The 13,997-nt window shown below is 43.7% G+C and overlaps 1 protein-coding gene across 1 annotated transcript; it reads left to right on the forward strand.

Moving 5' to 3' along the window:
• Positions 1-6,093: 6,093 nt before the first annotated feature.
• MTFMT (mitochondrial methionyl-tRNA formyltransferase) lies at positions 6,094-11,663 on the forward strand (the record flags this gene model as incomplete). Its single annotated transcript, XM_080626102.1, has 9 exons — positions 6,094-6,230; positions 6,690-6,902; positions 7,308-7,430; positions 8,242-8,344; positions 8,919-8,994; positions 9,553-9,644; positions 10,200-10,281; positions 10,811-10,893; positions 11,194-11,663. The coding sequence occupies 9 exons, from the start codon at positions 6,094-6,096 to the stop codon at positions 11,392-11,394; spliced, it is 1,110 nt and encodes a 369-aa protein (XP_080482228.1). The 3' UTR covers positions 11,395-11,663.
• Between the last annotated feature and the right edge of the window lie 2,334 nt (positions 11,664-13,997).

Here is a 13,997-nt window from a genome sequence, read left to right on the forward strand (position 1 = left end):
AGCTTCCACCACACAGTGGCTCTGCCCCACTGCCATGTTCTGGTGTGGGAGACCACTGCTCCACCAAACAAGCTGAGAGACTGTGGGTGATGTCTTCTTCATTGCTCCCCTGCCCGCACATCTCAGCAGTCACTCTGGCTGCTGTTGGATGAGGATGAGCCCCTAGATCCAGGTCTTTGACAACTCTAAGCTGCAGACTTTGGTCTTCTAGACCTCTGAAGACACCCAAGACCCTTCTGAGGTTGCTTCCCAGCTTGGGTACAGCACAGGAAGCTCAAATGAGAGGAAACTCATACATTTTATGCTTTTATGGAAGGACGTAGAAAGAACTAAGACCCAGCACCTCTCAAAGAAACACTTTTCCTGTGTTATTTTGAGTTTATACTTACACCTGAGCAATTTTGTAATTTCTTTCTTTTTGCACATGGGATTTTCACATCAAAAGCTGCAAAATTCGTGTGCTGTGTGTACTTCACGAACAAAGAGTCACTCGCAAATGCCAGCTGTTCAAAACCAGGATCTGTGGGCTTTGGTGGCATCCAACAGAATCTCAAGAAAATACATTAAAATAGCAAGTGGCTGCTTTTTGCTCTACATATTGATCCCAGCACTTAAATGGTGCTCTAAAGACCGGCATAACATGCATGTCCCCAGTTGCACATGGATTCCTTCCAGCCAGAGCACACTACGTGGTGCTGTGAAACCACCATGTGCATTGTATGTTGGGTTTTATCAGGTCTAATACTCATGGTTCTTACCAAGCCAGATGTTGCCCTCACTCTACAAATGAGAAGTCCTGGGATACTTACTATAATGATATGAGTAAAGATGGGGAAAAAAAGTCTTCTGTTAAGATGATAATGTCCCTCTGGACTCCCTACTCAATACTCACTACACAATAAGGGACAATGCACTTATAACACCCCAGTCCTTGTAAAATAGTCTCCTCTTGCCATCCAGACTCTTTTTCTGGACGTTATCTTATCTTATACTGACTGTGTTAAAATGCATCAGTTATTCCAAAGTCATTATAAAAGTGGGATGGCCTGCCTTTGGGATTCATAAAGGATATACAATGGCACACCATGGAGATACAAATGGATGGGCTGGTTTATAAAGGCATATTAAGAACTGAGTTTACTTAAGGAACACAAGAAAAATGTTTAATATTTAAAATACCAGAGCAAGAAGGCAATCCGTACTAACTTTTAACCTTTGTAAAGTCAAAAGTTAAAGAGCAAACCTGAGTTATAGGACATATTTTCGTCTGACTGCTTTCCAGGCTGCTTATGTGCAGGAGTTATCCCAGCCTGCTTCTCACTTGCCATGCAGTCTCTCCTTAAGCAAGTTATGCAGCCTTTGCTTAGAATGTGCACAGATTTCTAACTGAAATAAATAAAGAAGCCTTTCTTTTCAGATAGCTATAAATTAACCCAGCAGCAGGAATGTCCGTTCATCTCCGCTAACTCACCAGAAACGCACTGTTCCAGCAGAGAGGAAGCTACATTTCTTCTTTAAGCCCTGCTGTCTGAAGATGTCTCCTCCAAGCAGCCTTCAGTGCCTCACCACGGTGACAAGGTTGCCTTTCCTCCTACTCTTGGTACGCTACGAGCTGTGATTCATTCTGCTCCTGAGTCATGTCTGAAGGCCAGTCCAACAGGTGAGGTACACTCCAGCCCCTGGAAAAAACACACCTCTTTAGTGGGTCCATTTACATGAGGTGAATGACCTCTTCCCAAAGAACAAACCATAGGAACTTCCAGCTTATTTGCTCAAGCTATTGGCCTAATCAGTATTAAGAGAGCATGCCGAGCAGAATGACACTCAGTAATAAGTTACCCTGTGGTTAAAATAAATGATAACGTTCACTCTGCCTGGCTCTGTCCTCGTTGCATAAAGGAAGCATGTCCTGATAAAGCCCTTTTTTGTCTTTTAGTGAATGGTCATTCTAAGGCTCTCAGAGCATCTCACAAGTGACTGACTTCACAGGCAAAGCACCCACTGGAGATTATGCCACCCCTGTTTTGCAGGCACTGGAAACAGCTGGCTAAATCAACAGCCTGCTAAAAGGCTTTACAGTGTCACAAGGCTTTTTGAGCCAGCCACATTGGGAAAGGAGGATTTCTCTTCTCTGAACTATTTGATCTATGGCTGGAGCTGCATGCTGCAGAGCAAGCTAGATACCTCTCAGTGACAGGCTTGGAGCACACAGCTAGCACTGGTCAGCTAAGGCTAATCGGAGATGGGCACAGTATCCTTATGTTTGTCAAGTTCTTGGTATTTTACAGCTTGAAATAAAATGTCTTTGGCACCGAAGCCATGTTCCAGGGTGATTAATCCTTTGAATCCCATCTCACATCTAATTCAGAGCTTCCTCTGGCTGCTCCTGTGAAGTTTCACTCAGCAGACACACACACTCCCCAGAGAGAGATGTTTTACTGTTCAGTGTCAGCCTGGCAGCGATGGGATGGGAGCTCACACTCAGAAATGCATCCTTCAGGAAACAAGAGTTCCTCTCTGCTGGGGGAGACAGGTCAAGCCAGGACATCACACCATGCTGTAAATCAGGCTGTCCTTCCTCCTAATTTCAAGTTGGATCATTTAAAAAGTGCCATCACTTCAGGGAATGCTTCTCTAAGTGTCCTTGTGACCCTTCTATTGCCAGGGATGGGGTACAGTGACGGTCTCCCAAGCTACAAACCCAAATCCTCTGGCTCACTGCCTTTGAGAAGGGTGTAAAGAAAATGCCTGGCCCCTGTAGGGCAGTCTCTGAGTAAAGGGATGGAGATGCTACACATGGTGAAGAGGTGACTGTAAGAGGAGGAGGGTGACTGCAAAGCCCCAGAAGGTCCCTTTTCAATCCCAATTTCCTACACGGCTTGATTTATGTACCTATATTTAAAAAAGAAAAATGAAAAGTTTCCCCAACTGCTGTGTGGAAGCGGGACATGTTGATGCTCCAAACACTGCCCTAAACTGAAGCCTCTGAAACCAGGCGGAGAAACCTAACCAGAGGTGACAGAGTGCCTGCAGCCCCTGGGACATCAGGCACCTTGCAGCTCTGCAGTGGCTCCTGTCCTGCCTTTGGGCTGTTTGCAGAAGACGGGTCCGTGTGGGAAACCACTAAATAAACCCAGTTTCCCACTGACTAGAGTTGTGTCTTGCACCCAGTAATCCTGTCTGTCTCCAGAGAAGCATGAACACGCTTGGGACAATCTCTTCAGTAATGGCTGTGAGTGTTTTATTTCATTATTTCCCTTGACAACGCTGGCACTCTTTCATGGGAGATATCTTTTTACTTCTTGGAGACACTTTCAGCGTCTTTGGCTAGGAAGCAAAGTGGAGATAGGATGTTGATTGGTGTTCTGCTTCCTCCTTGGATTTGTCTTCATTACGCTTAGGAAGCACTTCTCTGACCTTGGCATTTTAGTTTTGCTTATCTCTTTTGATCCCTTCTGTGTCTTTGACCTGAAATGCCTGGTTACAGAATAACTAAACATGCAGGGTTGTGGGGATTTTTTTCTCTCCATGTACAAAAGCAGAGTTCAAACGCAGCAGGGAAGCAAGATCTGTGAGCTTTATGTTTTTCTTTTGTGAATCAGATTGTTGCTCTCATTGTGCTGAAAAAATTACACTGAAATAAATCTTCAGGCAAAAATTCATGTGTCCAAGGCATGACACTAGATAATAGCTGTCATCTGTTTGAACAGTCATATCAGAGCATTAATTACTTGGGAGCAAATGTACTGGAGTGAATTTAAATCCACTTCATAAATGCAACATTAATTATTCCATGTGTAAGTTTGGCAAAACCTCAGCAGAGAGTTTCAGTATTTCCAGGAGCTTTAATCCTACCAGAACTGAGAATCCATGTCCAGGGTTTCAGTCCCCTGGTGAGCAGCAGAAGCTCCGCACTTGGTGCCCATGTGCCACTGACACATTCAGTGCCTCCCAGGCCAGGATCTGACACCTGGAAATCGACAGTGAGCAGCAGCTGTATGCCGGGTTCAAATTCCCAGCTTTTGGATGGCATCTGGGCCATACAAATACGCATGATACAATCCCTGGCCTTTCTAATGTGCTGGTTTCACCCAAGACCTCAGCCAGCTGGCATTCACCAGCACCACACAGGGCATCTCCTTCCAACTAAATCAGCAACTGTGCTGTCTGCTTCGGGAAACCACGGGTATCTTGCAGCATCTGAGATATTAAGTGCTCAATGAGATATTAGGTCCTCAGCGTAAAAAAGACATGGAACTGTTGGAACAAGTCCAGAGGAGGCCACGAGGATGATCAGGGGACTGGAGCACCTCCCGTATGGAGGTAGGCTGAGAAAGTTGGGGCTGTTCAGCCTGGAGAAGAGAAGGCTGCGTGGAGACCTCAGAGCAGCCTTCCAGTATCTGAAGGGGGCCTACAAGGATGCTGGGGAGGGACTCTTCATTAGGGACTGTAGTGACAGGACAAGGGGGAATGGGTTAAAACTGAAACAGGGGAAGTTTAGATTGGATCTAAGGAAGAAATTCTTTACTGTGAGGGTGCTGAGGCTCTGGAATGGGTTGCCCAGGGAGGTTGTGAATGCTCCATCCTTGGTGGTGTTCAAGGCCAGGTTGGATGAGGCCTTGGGTGCCACGGTTTAGTGTGAGGTGTCCCTGCCCATGGCAGGGGGGTTGGAACTGGATGATCTCAAGGTCCTTTCCAACTCGAACTGTTCTATGATTCTATGAAATTGCACACTGTGTGGAACGCTGCTTTCTCTTTCGGGGCCTGATGCCTGTAAGTGCCTGTAATCACTCAGTGATTGTGCAATGACTAATTGTTCCTTGTTTACCAGCTCCGTAGTATTTGTGATAAGACACTGCCTGCTCTTCTCCCATCTCTGCTTTCCCACATGAACTGTGCTGGTTGCTTCAGTCTCTTCTCAAGCAGAAACCATTCCTCCATCCTTGCTACCCTCTTGTTTATATTTGACTATATCCTTTTATCTATGCAGCTCAAGATGCGCTGTCTGGAACTGAAGGGTGTTCTGTACATGATTAAACGAGGATTTTCACGGGGTTTCACAAGTAATAGAGAACTAAGTTTTCTGAAGCAATTGACTTTTACATCCTGATACTCGGCTAGGAAATACCCCAGGTTTTGCTAGCGTACCCTCCGTTCCTCAGGGTGCAGAACAGGCACCTCATTTAGGGTATCCTGATTCATTTTTTGTTACCTGTAACAGCACTTTCTCATTTCTCCTTTCTTTCTACCACTGGAAGCACCTTCTGTCTGAGAGAAGAAATCCCTAATGATGAGCAAAACATGTAAAAGGGAATGAATAGGCACAGTGCTGCTGAACAGGGCACAAGATTTCCCTTCCCCGAGTGAGATTTCCCTCCTGTATCTGGCTGACTGCAGCTGTCATCCAGTTTCCAAGTAATTTACATGTTTTCACTGAAACTGTTCCCAGATTTCTCACATTCCGTGTTTTACAAATTCCTACTGTCAAAGGCCATAGGATACACAGAGATTTAGATGTGTAGGGCATTTGTGGATGTAATTTATATGAAATGGATAGCCACACAACCCATCTTCCCATGGGTGGGAAGAATGTTCTTACAATGATAAAATACTTCTGTACTTATGTTATGGGAGAACGCAGTTCTTTTAAGTGGTTATTCTGACCCCACAGTTTACAAGAAAACATTCTTGAAGTTATAATCACTGTTAAAACAAAGCAGTCCAGAGGCGAGCACACAAATGAGCTTGAGCCGGAGCCAGCACAGCCTCAGTGCCTGCCGTGTCAACACCCCTGCCTGCCCTTATCTCCGCACTGAGGCGGAGCGGCCAATTCACGGTCAGGAGGCACAAGGCTGCGGGTCCACCGCCGCGGGGAACGCTCTCCCGGGCACCGCCGACACTGTGGACAGACAGAACCCAGGTCCAGAGACCGAGCTCGGGACCTCAGACCGAGTAAAGCCCTGCCCTCCTCCGAAACACCGCCCCACGCCAAGATGGCGCCGCCGCCTCAGCCTGAGGGGGGCGGTTCCATCCCGCCCCGAGGCGGGCTCCGCGCCCCTGTGTGCGTCATCGCCCTGCGCCGGAAGCGCCGCCATGCGGGGCCGGCTGCTGCGCGCCTGGCGGGAGGGGGTGAAGGCGGCGGGGGGCGCGGCGGCGCCGCCATGGCGGGTTCTGTTCTTCGGTACTGACCGCTTCGCCGTCACCGCGCTGCGGGCCCTGCAGGCTGCCAGGTACCGCTCTGGGCGTGCGGGGGGCCGGGGTCTGAGGGCTGGGGATGGTGCGGGACGGCTGGGCACTGAGGGTTGGGAGATAGGGGATCCTGGGGTGGTTGAGGGGTTGTCCGGGTATGAGCTGGGGTCGGCGTGAGGCAGGGGTCGTGGTTTGGGCAGTTGGTAGGGGAGGTGGAGGGAAGGGGCCTTAGGTTGGAACAGCGACGTTGGCGTTATGAGTGGGTTGATGGAGAGGGATCACAAGGAGGGCAGGGGTACGTGGACTGGGTTTTGGATTGAAAGGAGAAAACCAGGGTGGTGAGGGGCTTGGGGCCAGTGAAGGGGGTCTGGGGACCAAGTAGGGGATAGGGGTTGTAGGAGGAGGTCCTGAGGAGGCCACAGGGAGGGGTGGAGGTGACCCAGTGTTTGCCTCTCCCTTGCTCTGCCTGCATGAGCCCTTCAGTGCCTTGTCCTCCCCAGGGAACCCAGCGAGGACTCGCTCGTGTCCCGGCTGGAGGTGGTGACCCTGCCCTCACGCCTGCCTGGGGACCTGCCTGTGAGGAGCTGTGCCCGGGAGCTCCAGCTGCCTGTTCATGAGTGGCCCCACACCGGACCTGCGGGGCAGTTTGATGTGGGTGTGGTGGCATCGTTTGGGCGTCTTCTGAGCGAGGACCTTATTCTGCAGTTCCCATAGTACGTGAGTTGACAGGACAGCTATTGCTGCTCTGTTAGGGTTTGAGTCAGCACGTGTGATTCGTAGCAGATGAGGTCAGCTTCTCCCCTGGGTTCGTCTGCTTAGCTTGAGCCCTACTTCTGTCGTTGTCAGGCTCACTGTTCTTTAACATATTGATGGAGGCCTATGCAAATGTTCAGTGTAATGTGTTTACTTTTACTCCTTTCATCTCTCTTTTTGCATTCACTAAGAAACTGAAGGTTATGTAGTGTGAATTTTCCTTTAAGTGTATATTTAAACCAATAGCACTTCGAAAAGTCTGAGCAGATAATTCTTCAAGCTTTTTCGGTGTAATAAATGTCCCACACCCATTTATGTATGCCTCAGGTACTGTTCCTATTCTAACTTAAAGCATTTTAATTCAGTGGCGTGCTGAATGTCCATCCCAGCTGCCTCCCTCGATGGCGTGGTCCTGCACCCATAATCCACACAGTGCTTCATGGTGATAAAGTGACTGGGGTGACAATTATGGAAATAAGACCAAAAAGGTAGGTTAGATGTGCTTCCCAAAAGCTTCTATTGCTTCTCAGGACTTCAAATCATCACCACTTGAGTCACCATTTAAATCATTCTGTAATCACTATTTTTTTCTTATGTGTGTGTTTAATGTTAGAAGTTGAAACACTTAAACTTTCATCTGACCATATGAGACTTGACATAGATACAGTATTTCAGTGAGTGTGTAATTTGCACTCCACACTCTAGGCCTGTTCTCTAATTTCTAGCATTGTTACAAGCAGCAGAGTGAAAGCAATCAGTCACACAGCTTAGATGGATAGGCGTGGTATGATATGATGGGAAAGATCTGGTTCCAGAGCTCGGAGTCGCCTGTAACATCCTGTCAGTGAAACAGAGGACAAGCAATTCCCTGTCTTGGAATGAGAGAGAGATTACATGGTTTAGTTTCAGCACAAAGTCTGGCTTAAAAGGCTTGTGAAAACACGTTATCACAGTTAACTTTTCTTTCTTAGATGCTTGTCTCATAACAGATCTCAGGAAAGCTTGAAACTAGTTTCTTCTGAATACTTCAGGTTGTTTCTTCTGAGATGTTCTGCTTCTGAACTGTGTTCATATCAAACTCAGCTTGCTGAGGTGAATCTTGCTTGCCAAGATATATCTGATAGTCTTTTCCCTGGGTTGTTGTGAACTAAACATTGTTTGATAATGTGTGAAAAACAAAATTTTAGAGGGGGGAAAGAAGGAAAAGTAACTGACTTAACATATTGAACATAGAGTTTTGAACTGCTGGTTGAGTTATAGCTTCTTCTCCAGTAATATCATATGTTTTTTGCCTCACAGGTTTGATGTAGGTCCAATTATTAAGCAAGAAGAGTTTGCTGTTCCTCCCCGCTGTACTGCAAAGGAGCTGGAAGTGGTATTATCAAAGATGGGTGCAAACATGGTAAAGTCATGCAAGCTCAAGCTAGTGTCAGTTCTCATTAGCACCTTGCTTTTAAAACATGTGTAAAAGCCATTCTTCTTAATCTTGCTCTGAGTTGACTGCAGCTGTTAAGAGGAGAGTGATTTGAAACTTGGTGTTTGTGAGCACTTTGCTTTGCTGAGAGAAAAGCTGCATGGTGTGCGATACGCTGTCAGTGTTCGTTCTGTGTCTTGCTGGTCTGCTTCTGTTCTGTGAAGAACTCAATGACTTTGTATGGAAATGGTGCAGTTTTGTCTTTTATTTAAGTGAGTATCTGCTTTTTTTGTCTCAGTAATCCCAGATTTTTTCCTGTTCTGGAATTAATATCAGAGAGGAAATAATCCATAAAATAATACTCGGGGTGGGGGGTGTTAATTGTGATTCGGTGGGAAGGATGCCTTTAGTGTGTTTGTGTGTATGATACAAGCCTTCTGAATAAACCGATCCAATTGTCTGAAAGCTCACATGGAAGTTCGACTGATGAAAAAATAAGTACTGTTAATAAGTATACTGTTCTCAGTTTTGCTAATACTCTGTACAAAATCTAATTTTACAGCTGATATCAGTTCTGAGAAACCTGCCTGAAAGCTTGAGAAATAAAAAAGAACAACCAGAAGAAGGTGTAACATTTGGTAGGTACAAATCATATTTAATGCAAGTTGTTCATTTTGTCTTTTACCAGCTGGAAGACTAAGTTTCTTCCTCCGATGCTGGGTTATATTTTATTTAGATACCTTTCTCAATATGGTCTCTCCATTGCCTTCTCTGGCTTAAACAAGTTGTGCAGAGAGGGGAAAAAAGCTTGAGATTTCTTCTTCAGACTTCCTGGATTAATGTTTTTATTCCAGTTGTCCATTACAATATCAAAATCCTGAGTGATGTTACAAAATCTGAGTTTATTTTTGATGGTTACAACACAGACAAAAGTGTTAAGCTGTGCTTCTAAATACATGTTACCAGTTTGCATTACAATGGGTAAATAAGAGGACAACTGAGAATAAAGCATAAATAATCAAAAGGAGGTTTTTAGAGAATCTTTTCTCCAGTTGTTTAAGGTACCTATGGCTAGAGGTAAACCTACCATCGGTCAGGGTGAAGTTGGGTTTAAAATAGGATAAAATGGTACAGCTATTTGTTTGCAAAACGATGCAAAACAAAATATGAAGTCTTCTATTATTTTTTCTCTCTAGCTCCTAAAATATCTATAGCTAAGAGCTGTGTAAGATGGGAAGAGCAAACGGCTGCACAAGTAATTCAACTGCATCGTGCAATAGGAAGCATGGTAAGACAGTAGAATTTTTTTAACCCTCTTCTGTCGTCTAGCATGTGTGAGTTTGGTGTAGGTATTTTAACTAACGACTAAGCTCAAGTTTAGTTATTTTAGCCTTTTAAACCCATCATATGTTCTAAAATCCCAGCATAGTTTAGCATTAGAAGTAGAATTAGTGTAGAGGAGAATTTTCATAGACTTGAAAAGAGTGTGAAATCAGCCCAGAGTTTTGTATTGATTCCTTAGTTCTGAGATTTCTACTGATGCATTTGAGAGGGTTCCAGAAGCTATCATGACATCTTTGCATGGCAGTAAACAGTGCAGACAGCCTTGGTAAACAATTGTTGTAGCTAGTTGCATTACTAATTACTTCATATGCTAACTATTTGCTTGTCAGTTTGATGAGGGAGATCAAGGAGAACTGGATATAATAAGGAAAGTCTCTTATCTGGACATAGACCTAAATTTTTCCCCTAGTGTCACAGATATCTTGCGTAATTAAAAGACTAGACAGTTGCCTGGAAGTCATGAAAGTATTCTCAGTGTGTCATCTGCTTCTGTTTCCAGTTTCCTTTGCAAACACTGTGGAAGGGAACTACGGTTAAACTTCTGGATTTTGTGGAAGTGGATGACATCCCTGGTTTTGCTGGTATTTAGTTTGAAATTAATTTAAGTTACATTTTCCTGTCTTTTCAAACATTGACTTGGAGATCGTTTGCAGTTGTACTAAACAATAGCTTTGAGTACTGCTTTCTGGAACTCCAGTAGAGTGAAGTCAGTCTCATGAATGCTCAGAGTGCAGTAAGTTTCTGTGCCCAAACATGAGCATAAAATGGGTTTTAAGGACATTCCTGTTCTGTGATACTGGATGAGCAGCAGGTATAGCCTTGTGAATCCTGAGATTTGGAGGATTTTAATCCTCTAATTAGTTAGGAAAGCCTCTTCTAACACCGTTGTCTGGGGATCTCTCACAAGGACTGTTTCTGGATCAGATAGGGAGCAGTGCCAGAATGACTGTTCTGGTTCTCCCCTGCTCATTTGGATATAATCTGCTCAAAAATATTTTTGAGCAAAGCAGTGACTCAAGATGGTTATTGTGCTTCAAAGAGACACAAGTGTTTCAAACTTCTTTGTACTTGGTGCTATAAAAATGCAAGTCAATCTTGCTTTGCTTTTAGATCAAACATTAAATGACTGTGGAGCTGTTCCTGGTTCACTGCTATACCATAAAGCATCCCAAACACTGATAGCTTGTTGCAAGGTAGGTTCTTCCCATTTGTTTTATGTTCACTGCCCTAAGGACGAAGTTTTTAGTATTTGAGTGTTACACAATTTTTGTCTTAATTGTCCACTAATGCTCGCTGAGCTATTTTAGATTAGCATGAGTTGTCTTATTTGGTATCTTGGAGAACTTCTACTTTCCACTAACGCAAGAATTTGACTTGTAATGTAAACTTGATGACATGAAATACAATGTATGCTGCAAGTCAGCCTAGTGAGAGCTAAAGATAATTTAAAACCATGAAAGAAGCTTGCTGCCATTTGTTTGTTTTTATTTTAGGAAGGCTGGGTTGGAATCAAAGCAGTCGTATTAAAGAAGAAGCTTACAGCAGTTGACTTCTACAATGGATATATGCACTTGTGGTTCCAGCAGAAGTCAAGAGCAGTTCATCAGGAATGCAGATTTCAAACACTCAAACTTAGCACGGCAAAAAAGACTCTGAAAGAGAGGGAAATGTTGTCACAGAATATAAAACAATAGATGTATTTTAAAATGTGGGAGATGATGTCTGTAAGTTAATAGTAATATAAAATATTTCAGTGCCCACCTATAACGTTCAGCTTAGTTGAACTTTTAAGTTTTCCTCCCAGAATGTTTGATCTTGCTGTCATGTGCATGTTTTCATTGTGGGCTCCTGATGATACTTATTTCTGTTTCCTCCATAAAGAAAGAGAATCTCTGTCAGTATGGAAGTTAGTGAATAAATCCCTGTTTCTGCTGTTGAGCAATAAATTTATTTTTATACAAGGTTTTCAGTTTCTCTTTGAGGGCTTTCTTCAGGTGTAAATTGTGCACAGTTATTTCAATCTGGCAATACTAAAATCCTGTGCTGCTCTGGAATTCGGTTCAGTGCTTACTGAGACTCTTAGATTATCTAGTTTGATTTTCTTGCCTTGGTATCCTTGCACTGAGATGAATAACTTAAGCATTAATTGGGAAGATCTAGAGAATTTTTACTGTCCGTTGTAGTTTTCTGGTTTTAATCTCTTTCATTCTGTTTCTAAAAACTTGTAATTCACCCTCTCAGTACATCATTTTCTTCGATATCTTTAGCTTTTTTGATTGATTACTTATGTTGCCTACTTAATTGTATCATTTGCCATCTCTTCCTCTCCTCTTTGTTTTCATATCCTAGAATACATCCCAGTTAATATTTGTGTGCCATCCATCCATGAAAATTTATGTTCTACTGTCATACTTTAATAGGAGAGGTGTTTACCTGAAGAGAAGTTGTTCATCTAATCCAAGCTTTTCCTCAACCTGCCTTTGGTTAATGGCATGTATAAGAAGGAGCATTTCATGTGAAGAACCCCTGAACTGATGACTCTTAGAAGTAATGTAGCACTGTGAGGATAACAGCAGAACGAAGACTGGCCACATCCTGTGTGTGAGCTGCTCTAGTGTTGTTTGCTCACTTATTCCTGCTTTTTCTGAATACTACTGAAGTAAAAGCAAAGCCCACTTTTTGCTTTTTCTTGGAGCTGTTCAGACCTGAGGGCATCCAGCTCTGGGTCCCCAAAAATAAGTATCTGGAGCCGAGTGAATCCAGTGGAGGCCATGGAGATGGTGTGAGGGCTTGGAGCAGCTCTGCTCTGGAGCCAGGCTGAGAGAGCTGAGCTGGTTCAGCCTGGAGAGGAGAAGGCTCCTTAAGGGGAGACCTTAGAGCAGTTCCCAGTGCCTAAAGGGGCTACAGGAAACCTGGAGAGAGGCTTTGGACAAGAACCTGTATAGACAGGACAAGAGGGAATGGCTTTAACCTAGCTGTGTCTGGAACTGAAAGCTCAAGTCGGCTGTTGAATTCATGGGAACTTGATGTGCTGGAGTGTGACTCTCTGGATGAAAGCAAGCAAAAGCTCCATAAAAATGTGTTTTATTACATGGATTAAAATGTTTCTGAAGAAGCATCTGTTAAAGCAGATGCTGCAGTATTTTTCTTTAATTGCCATTGGTCCAACAATTAATCTGCCTCTGACAGGTCTTCCAGAACACATGATCCTCCAAGAAATCCAAGCCTATGAATCAGAGTCAAAACATGGAAACAACAGCAAGGTGGAAGTTGGGCTCCTGTGGAGAATTCCATTTGTCTCTGCACACTCAAGGATGGAGTTTGTGCTGCAGAGGTTATAAACCTGGCAAGTTAGTTTCCAAGCAAATGATGTATTTTTGTGTTTTGCTCCCAGCTACCACTTGCATATAAAAGGTGTGAAGTCATTTTGCCTTTACTCTGTTCAGATGAAAGGTTAGTTATCACCTTATGCCAATGGAAGGGGTGGTAGGTGGATGGGTTTTGTGTGTGTATGATGGATTTGGGGGTTTTCTGGGTTCTGTTCATCGCTGGCTCAGCTCTATGGCTGCTTGCCTTGTGTTTTACCCACTGAAGCTTCTGGGAGTTTTTCACCAGTTATTTTTAAAGAGCACTTGTAGGCATCACTGGGATTCAAATATTCAGTGTTTGCTGAGGGTAAGAACATTTTCTGTGCACTCTCTTCCCCATAGACAGTGAGGTTTTTGACACTAATCAGCTGTAATGGTAGGGGTCTGTTGTCGGGCATGGGTTGCATCAGAAGTTGAATTAGAAGAAAAATGAGTATACAAAAAAACCCACAACCCACCCATACCACAATTTATAGATTTTTTTATATATATATATATATATATATATAAATATAGACAATTTAAGCACAAATGATAAAGAATTTTGGACTTAGGAGAAGTATTGTAATTATCTGTTAGCATGGGTGGACCAGCTTTTCTGATGTCCCAAGTCCCCAGGCACTGGAAAACGAATTCTGATTTGTTATGACCAGAGTAAGATGGATCAGTGAGATGTGACCCCGCAGAAAAAAATACAGTATTGATAATTCAGACAATTTAAGTTTAAAAGTTTTTAGATGACCAAACTGTTAAATTAACCTTTTAGTTCCTAAGAATGACTTGAGGAAAATTCTTTTGACAGTTCTTTAACTCCTTGCTTATTTGAACCTGCTCTGCTATCATAAAGGTGATAGCAAAGAGCTTTGTGTCTATTCTTTGCACCTCCAAAGCAGCATGGAGCAAAGTAGCGTTACTGCTGGCTGTTGTTA

This window comes from Psittacula echo (assembly GCF_963264785.1).
Source record: "Psittacula echo genome assembly, chromosome: 10".
NCBI lineage: Eukaryota > Metazoa > Chordata > Aves > Psittaciformes > Psittacidae > Psittacula > Psittacula echo.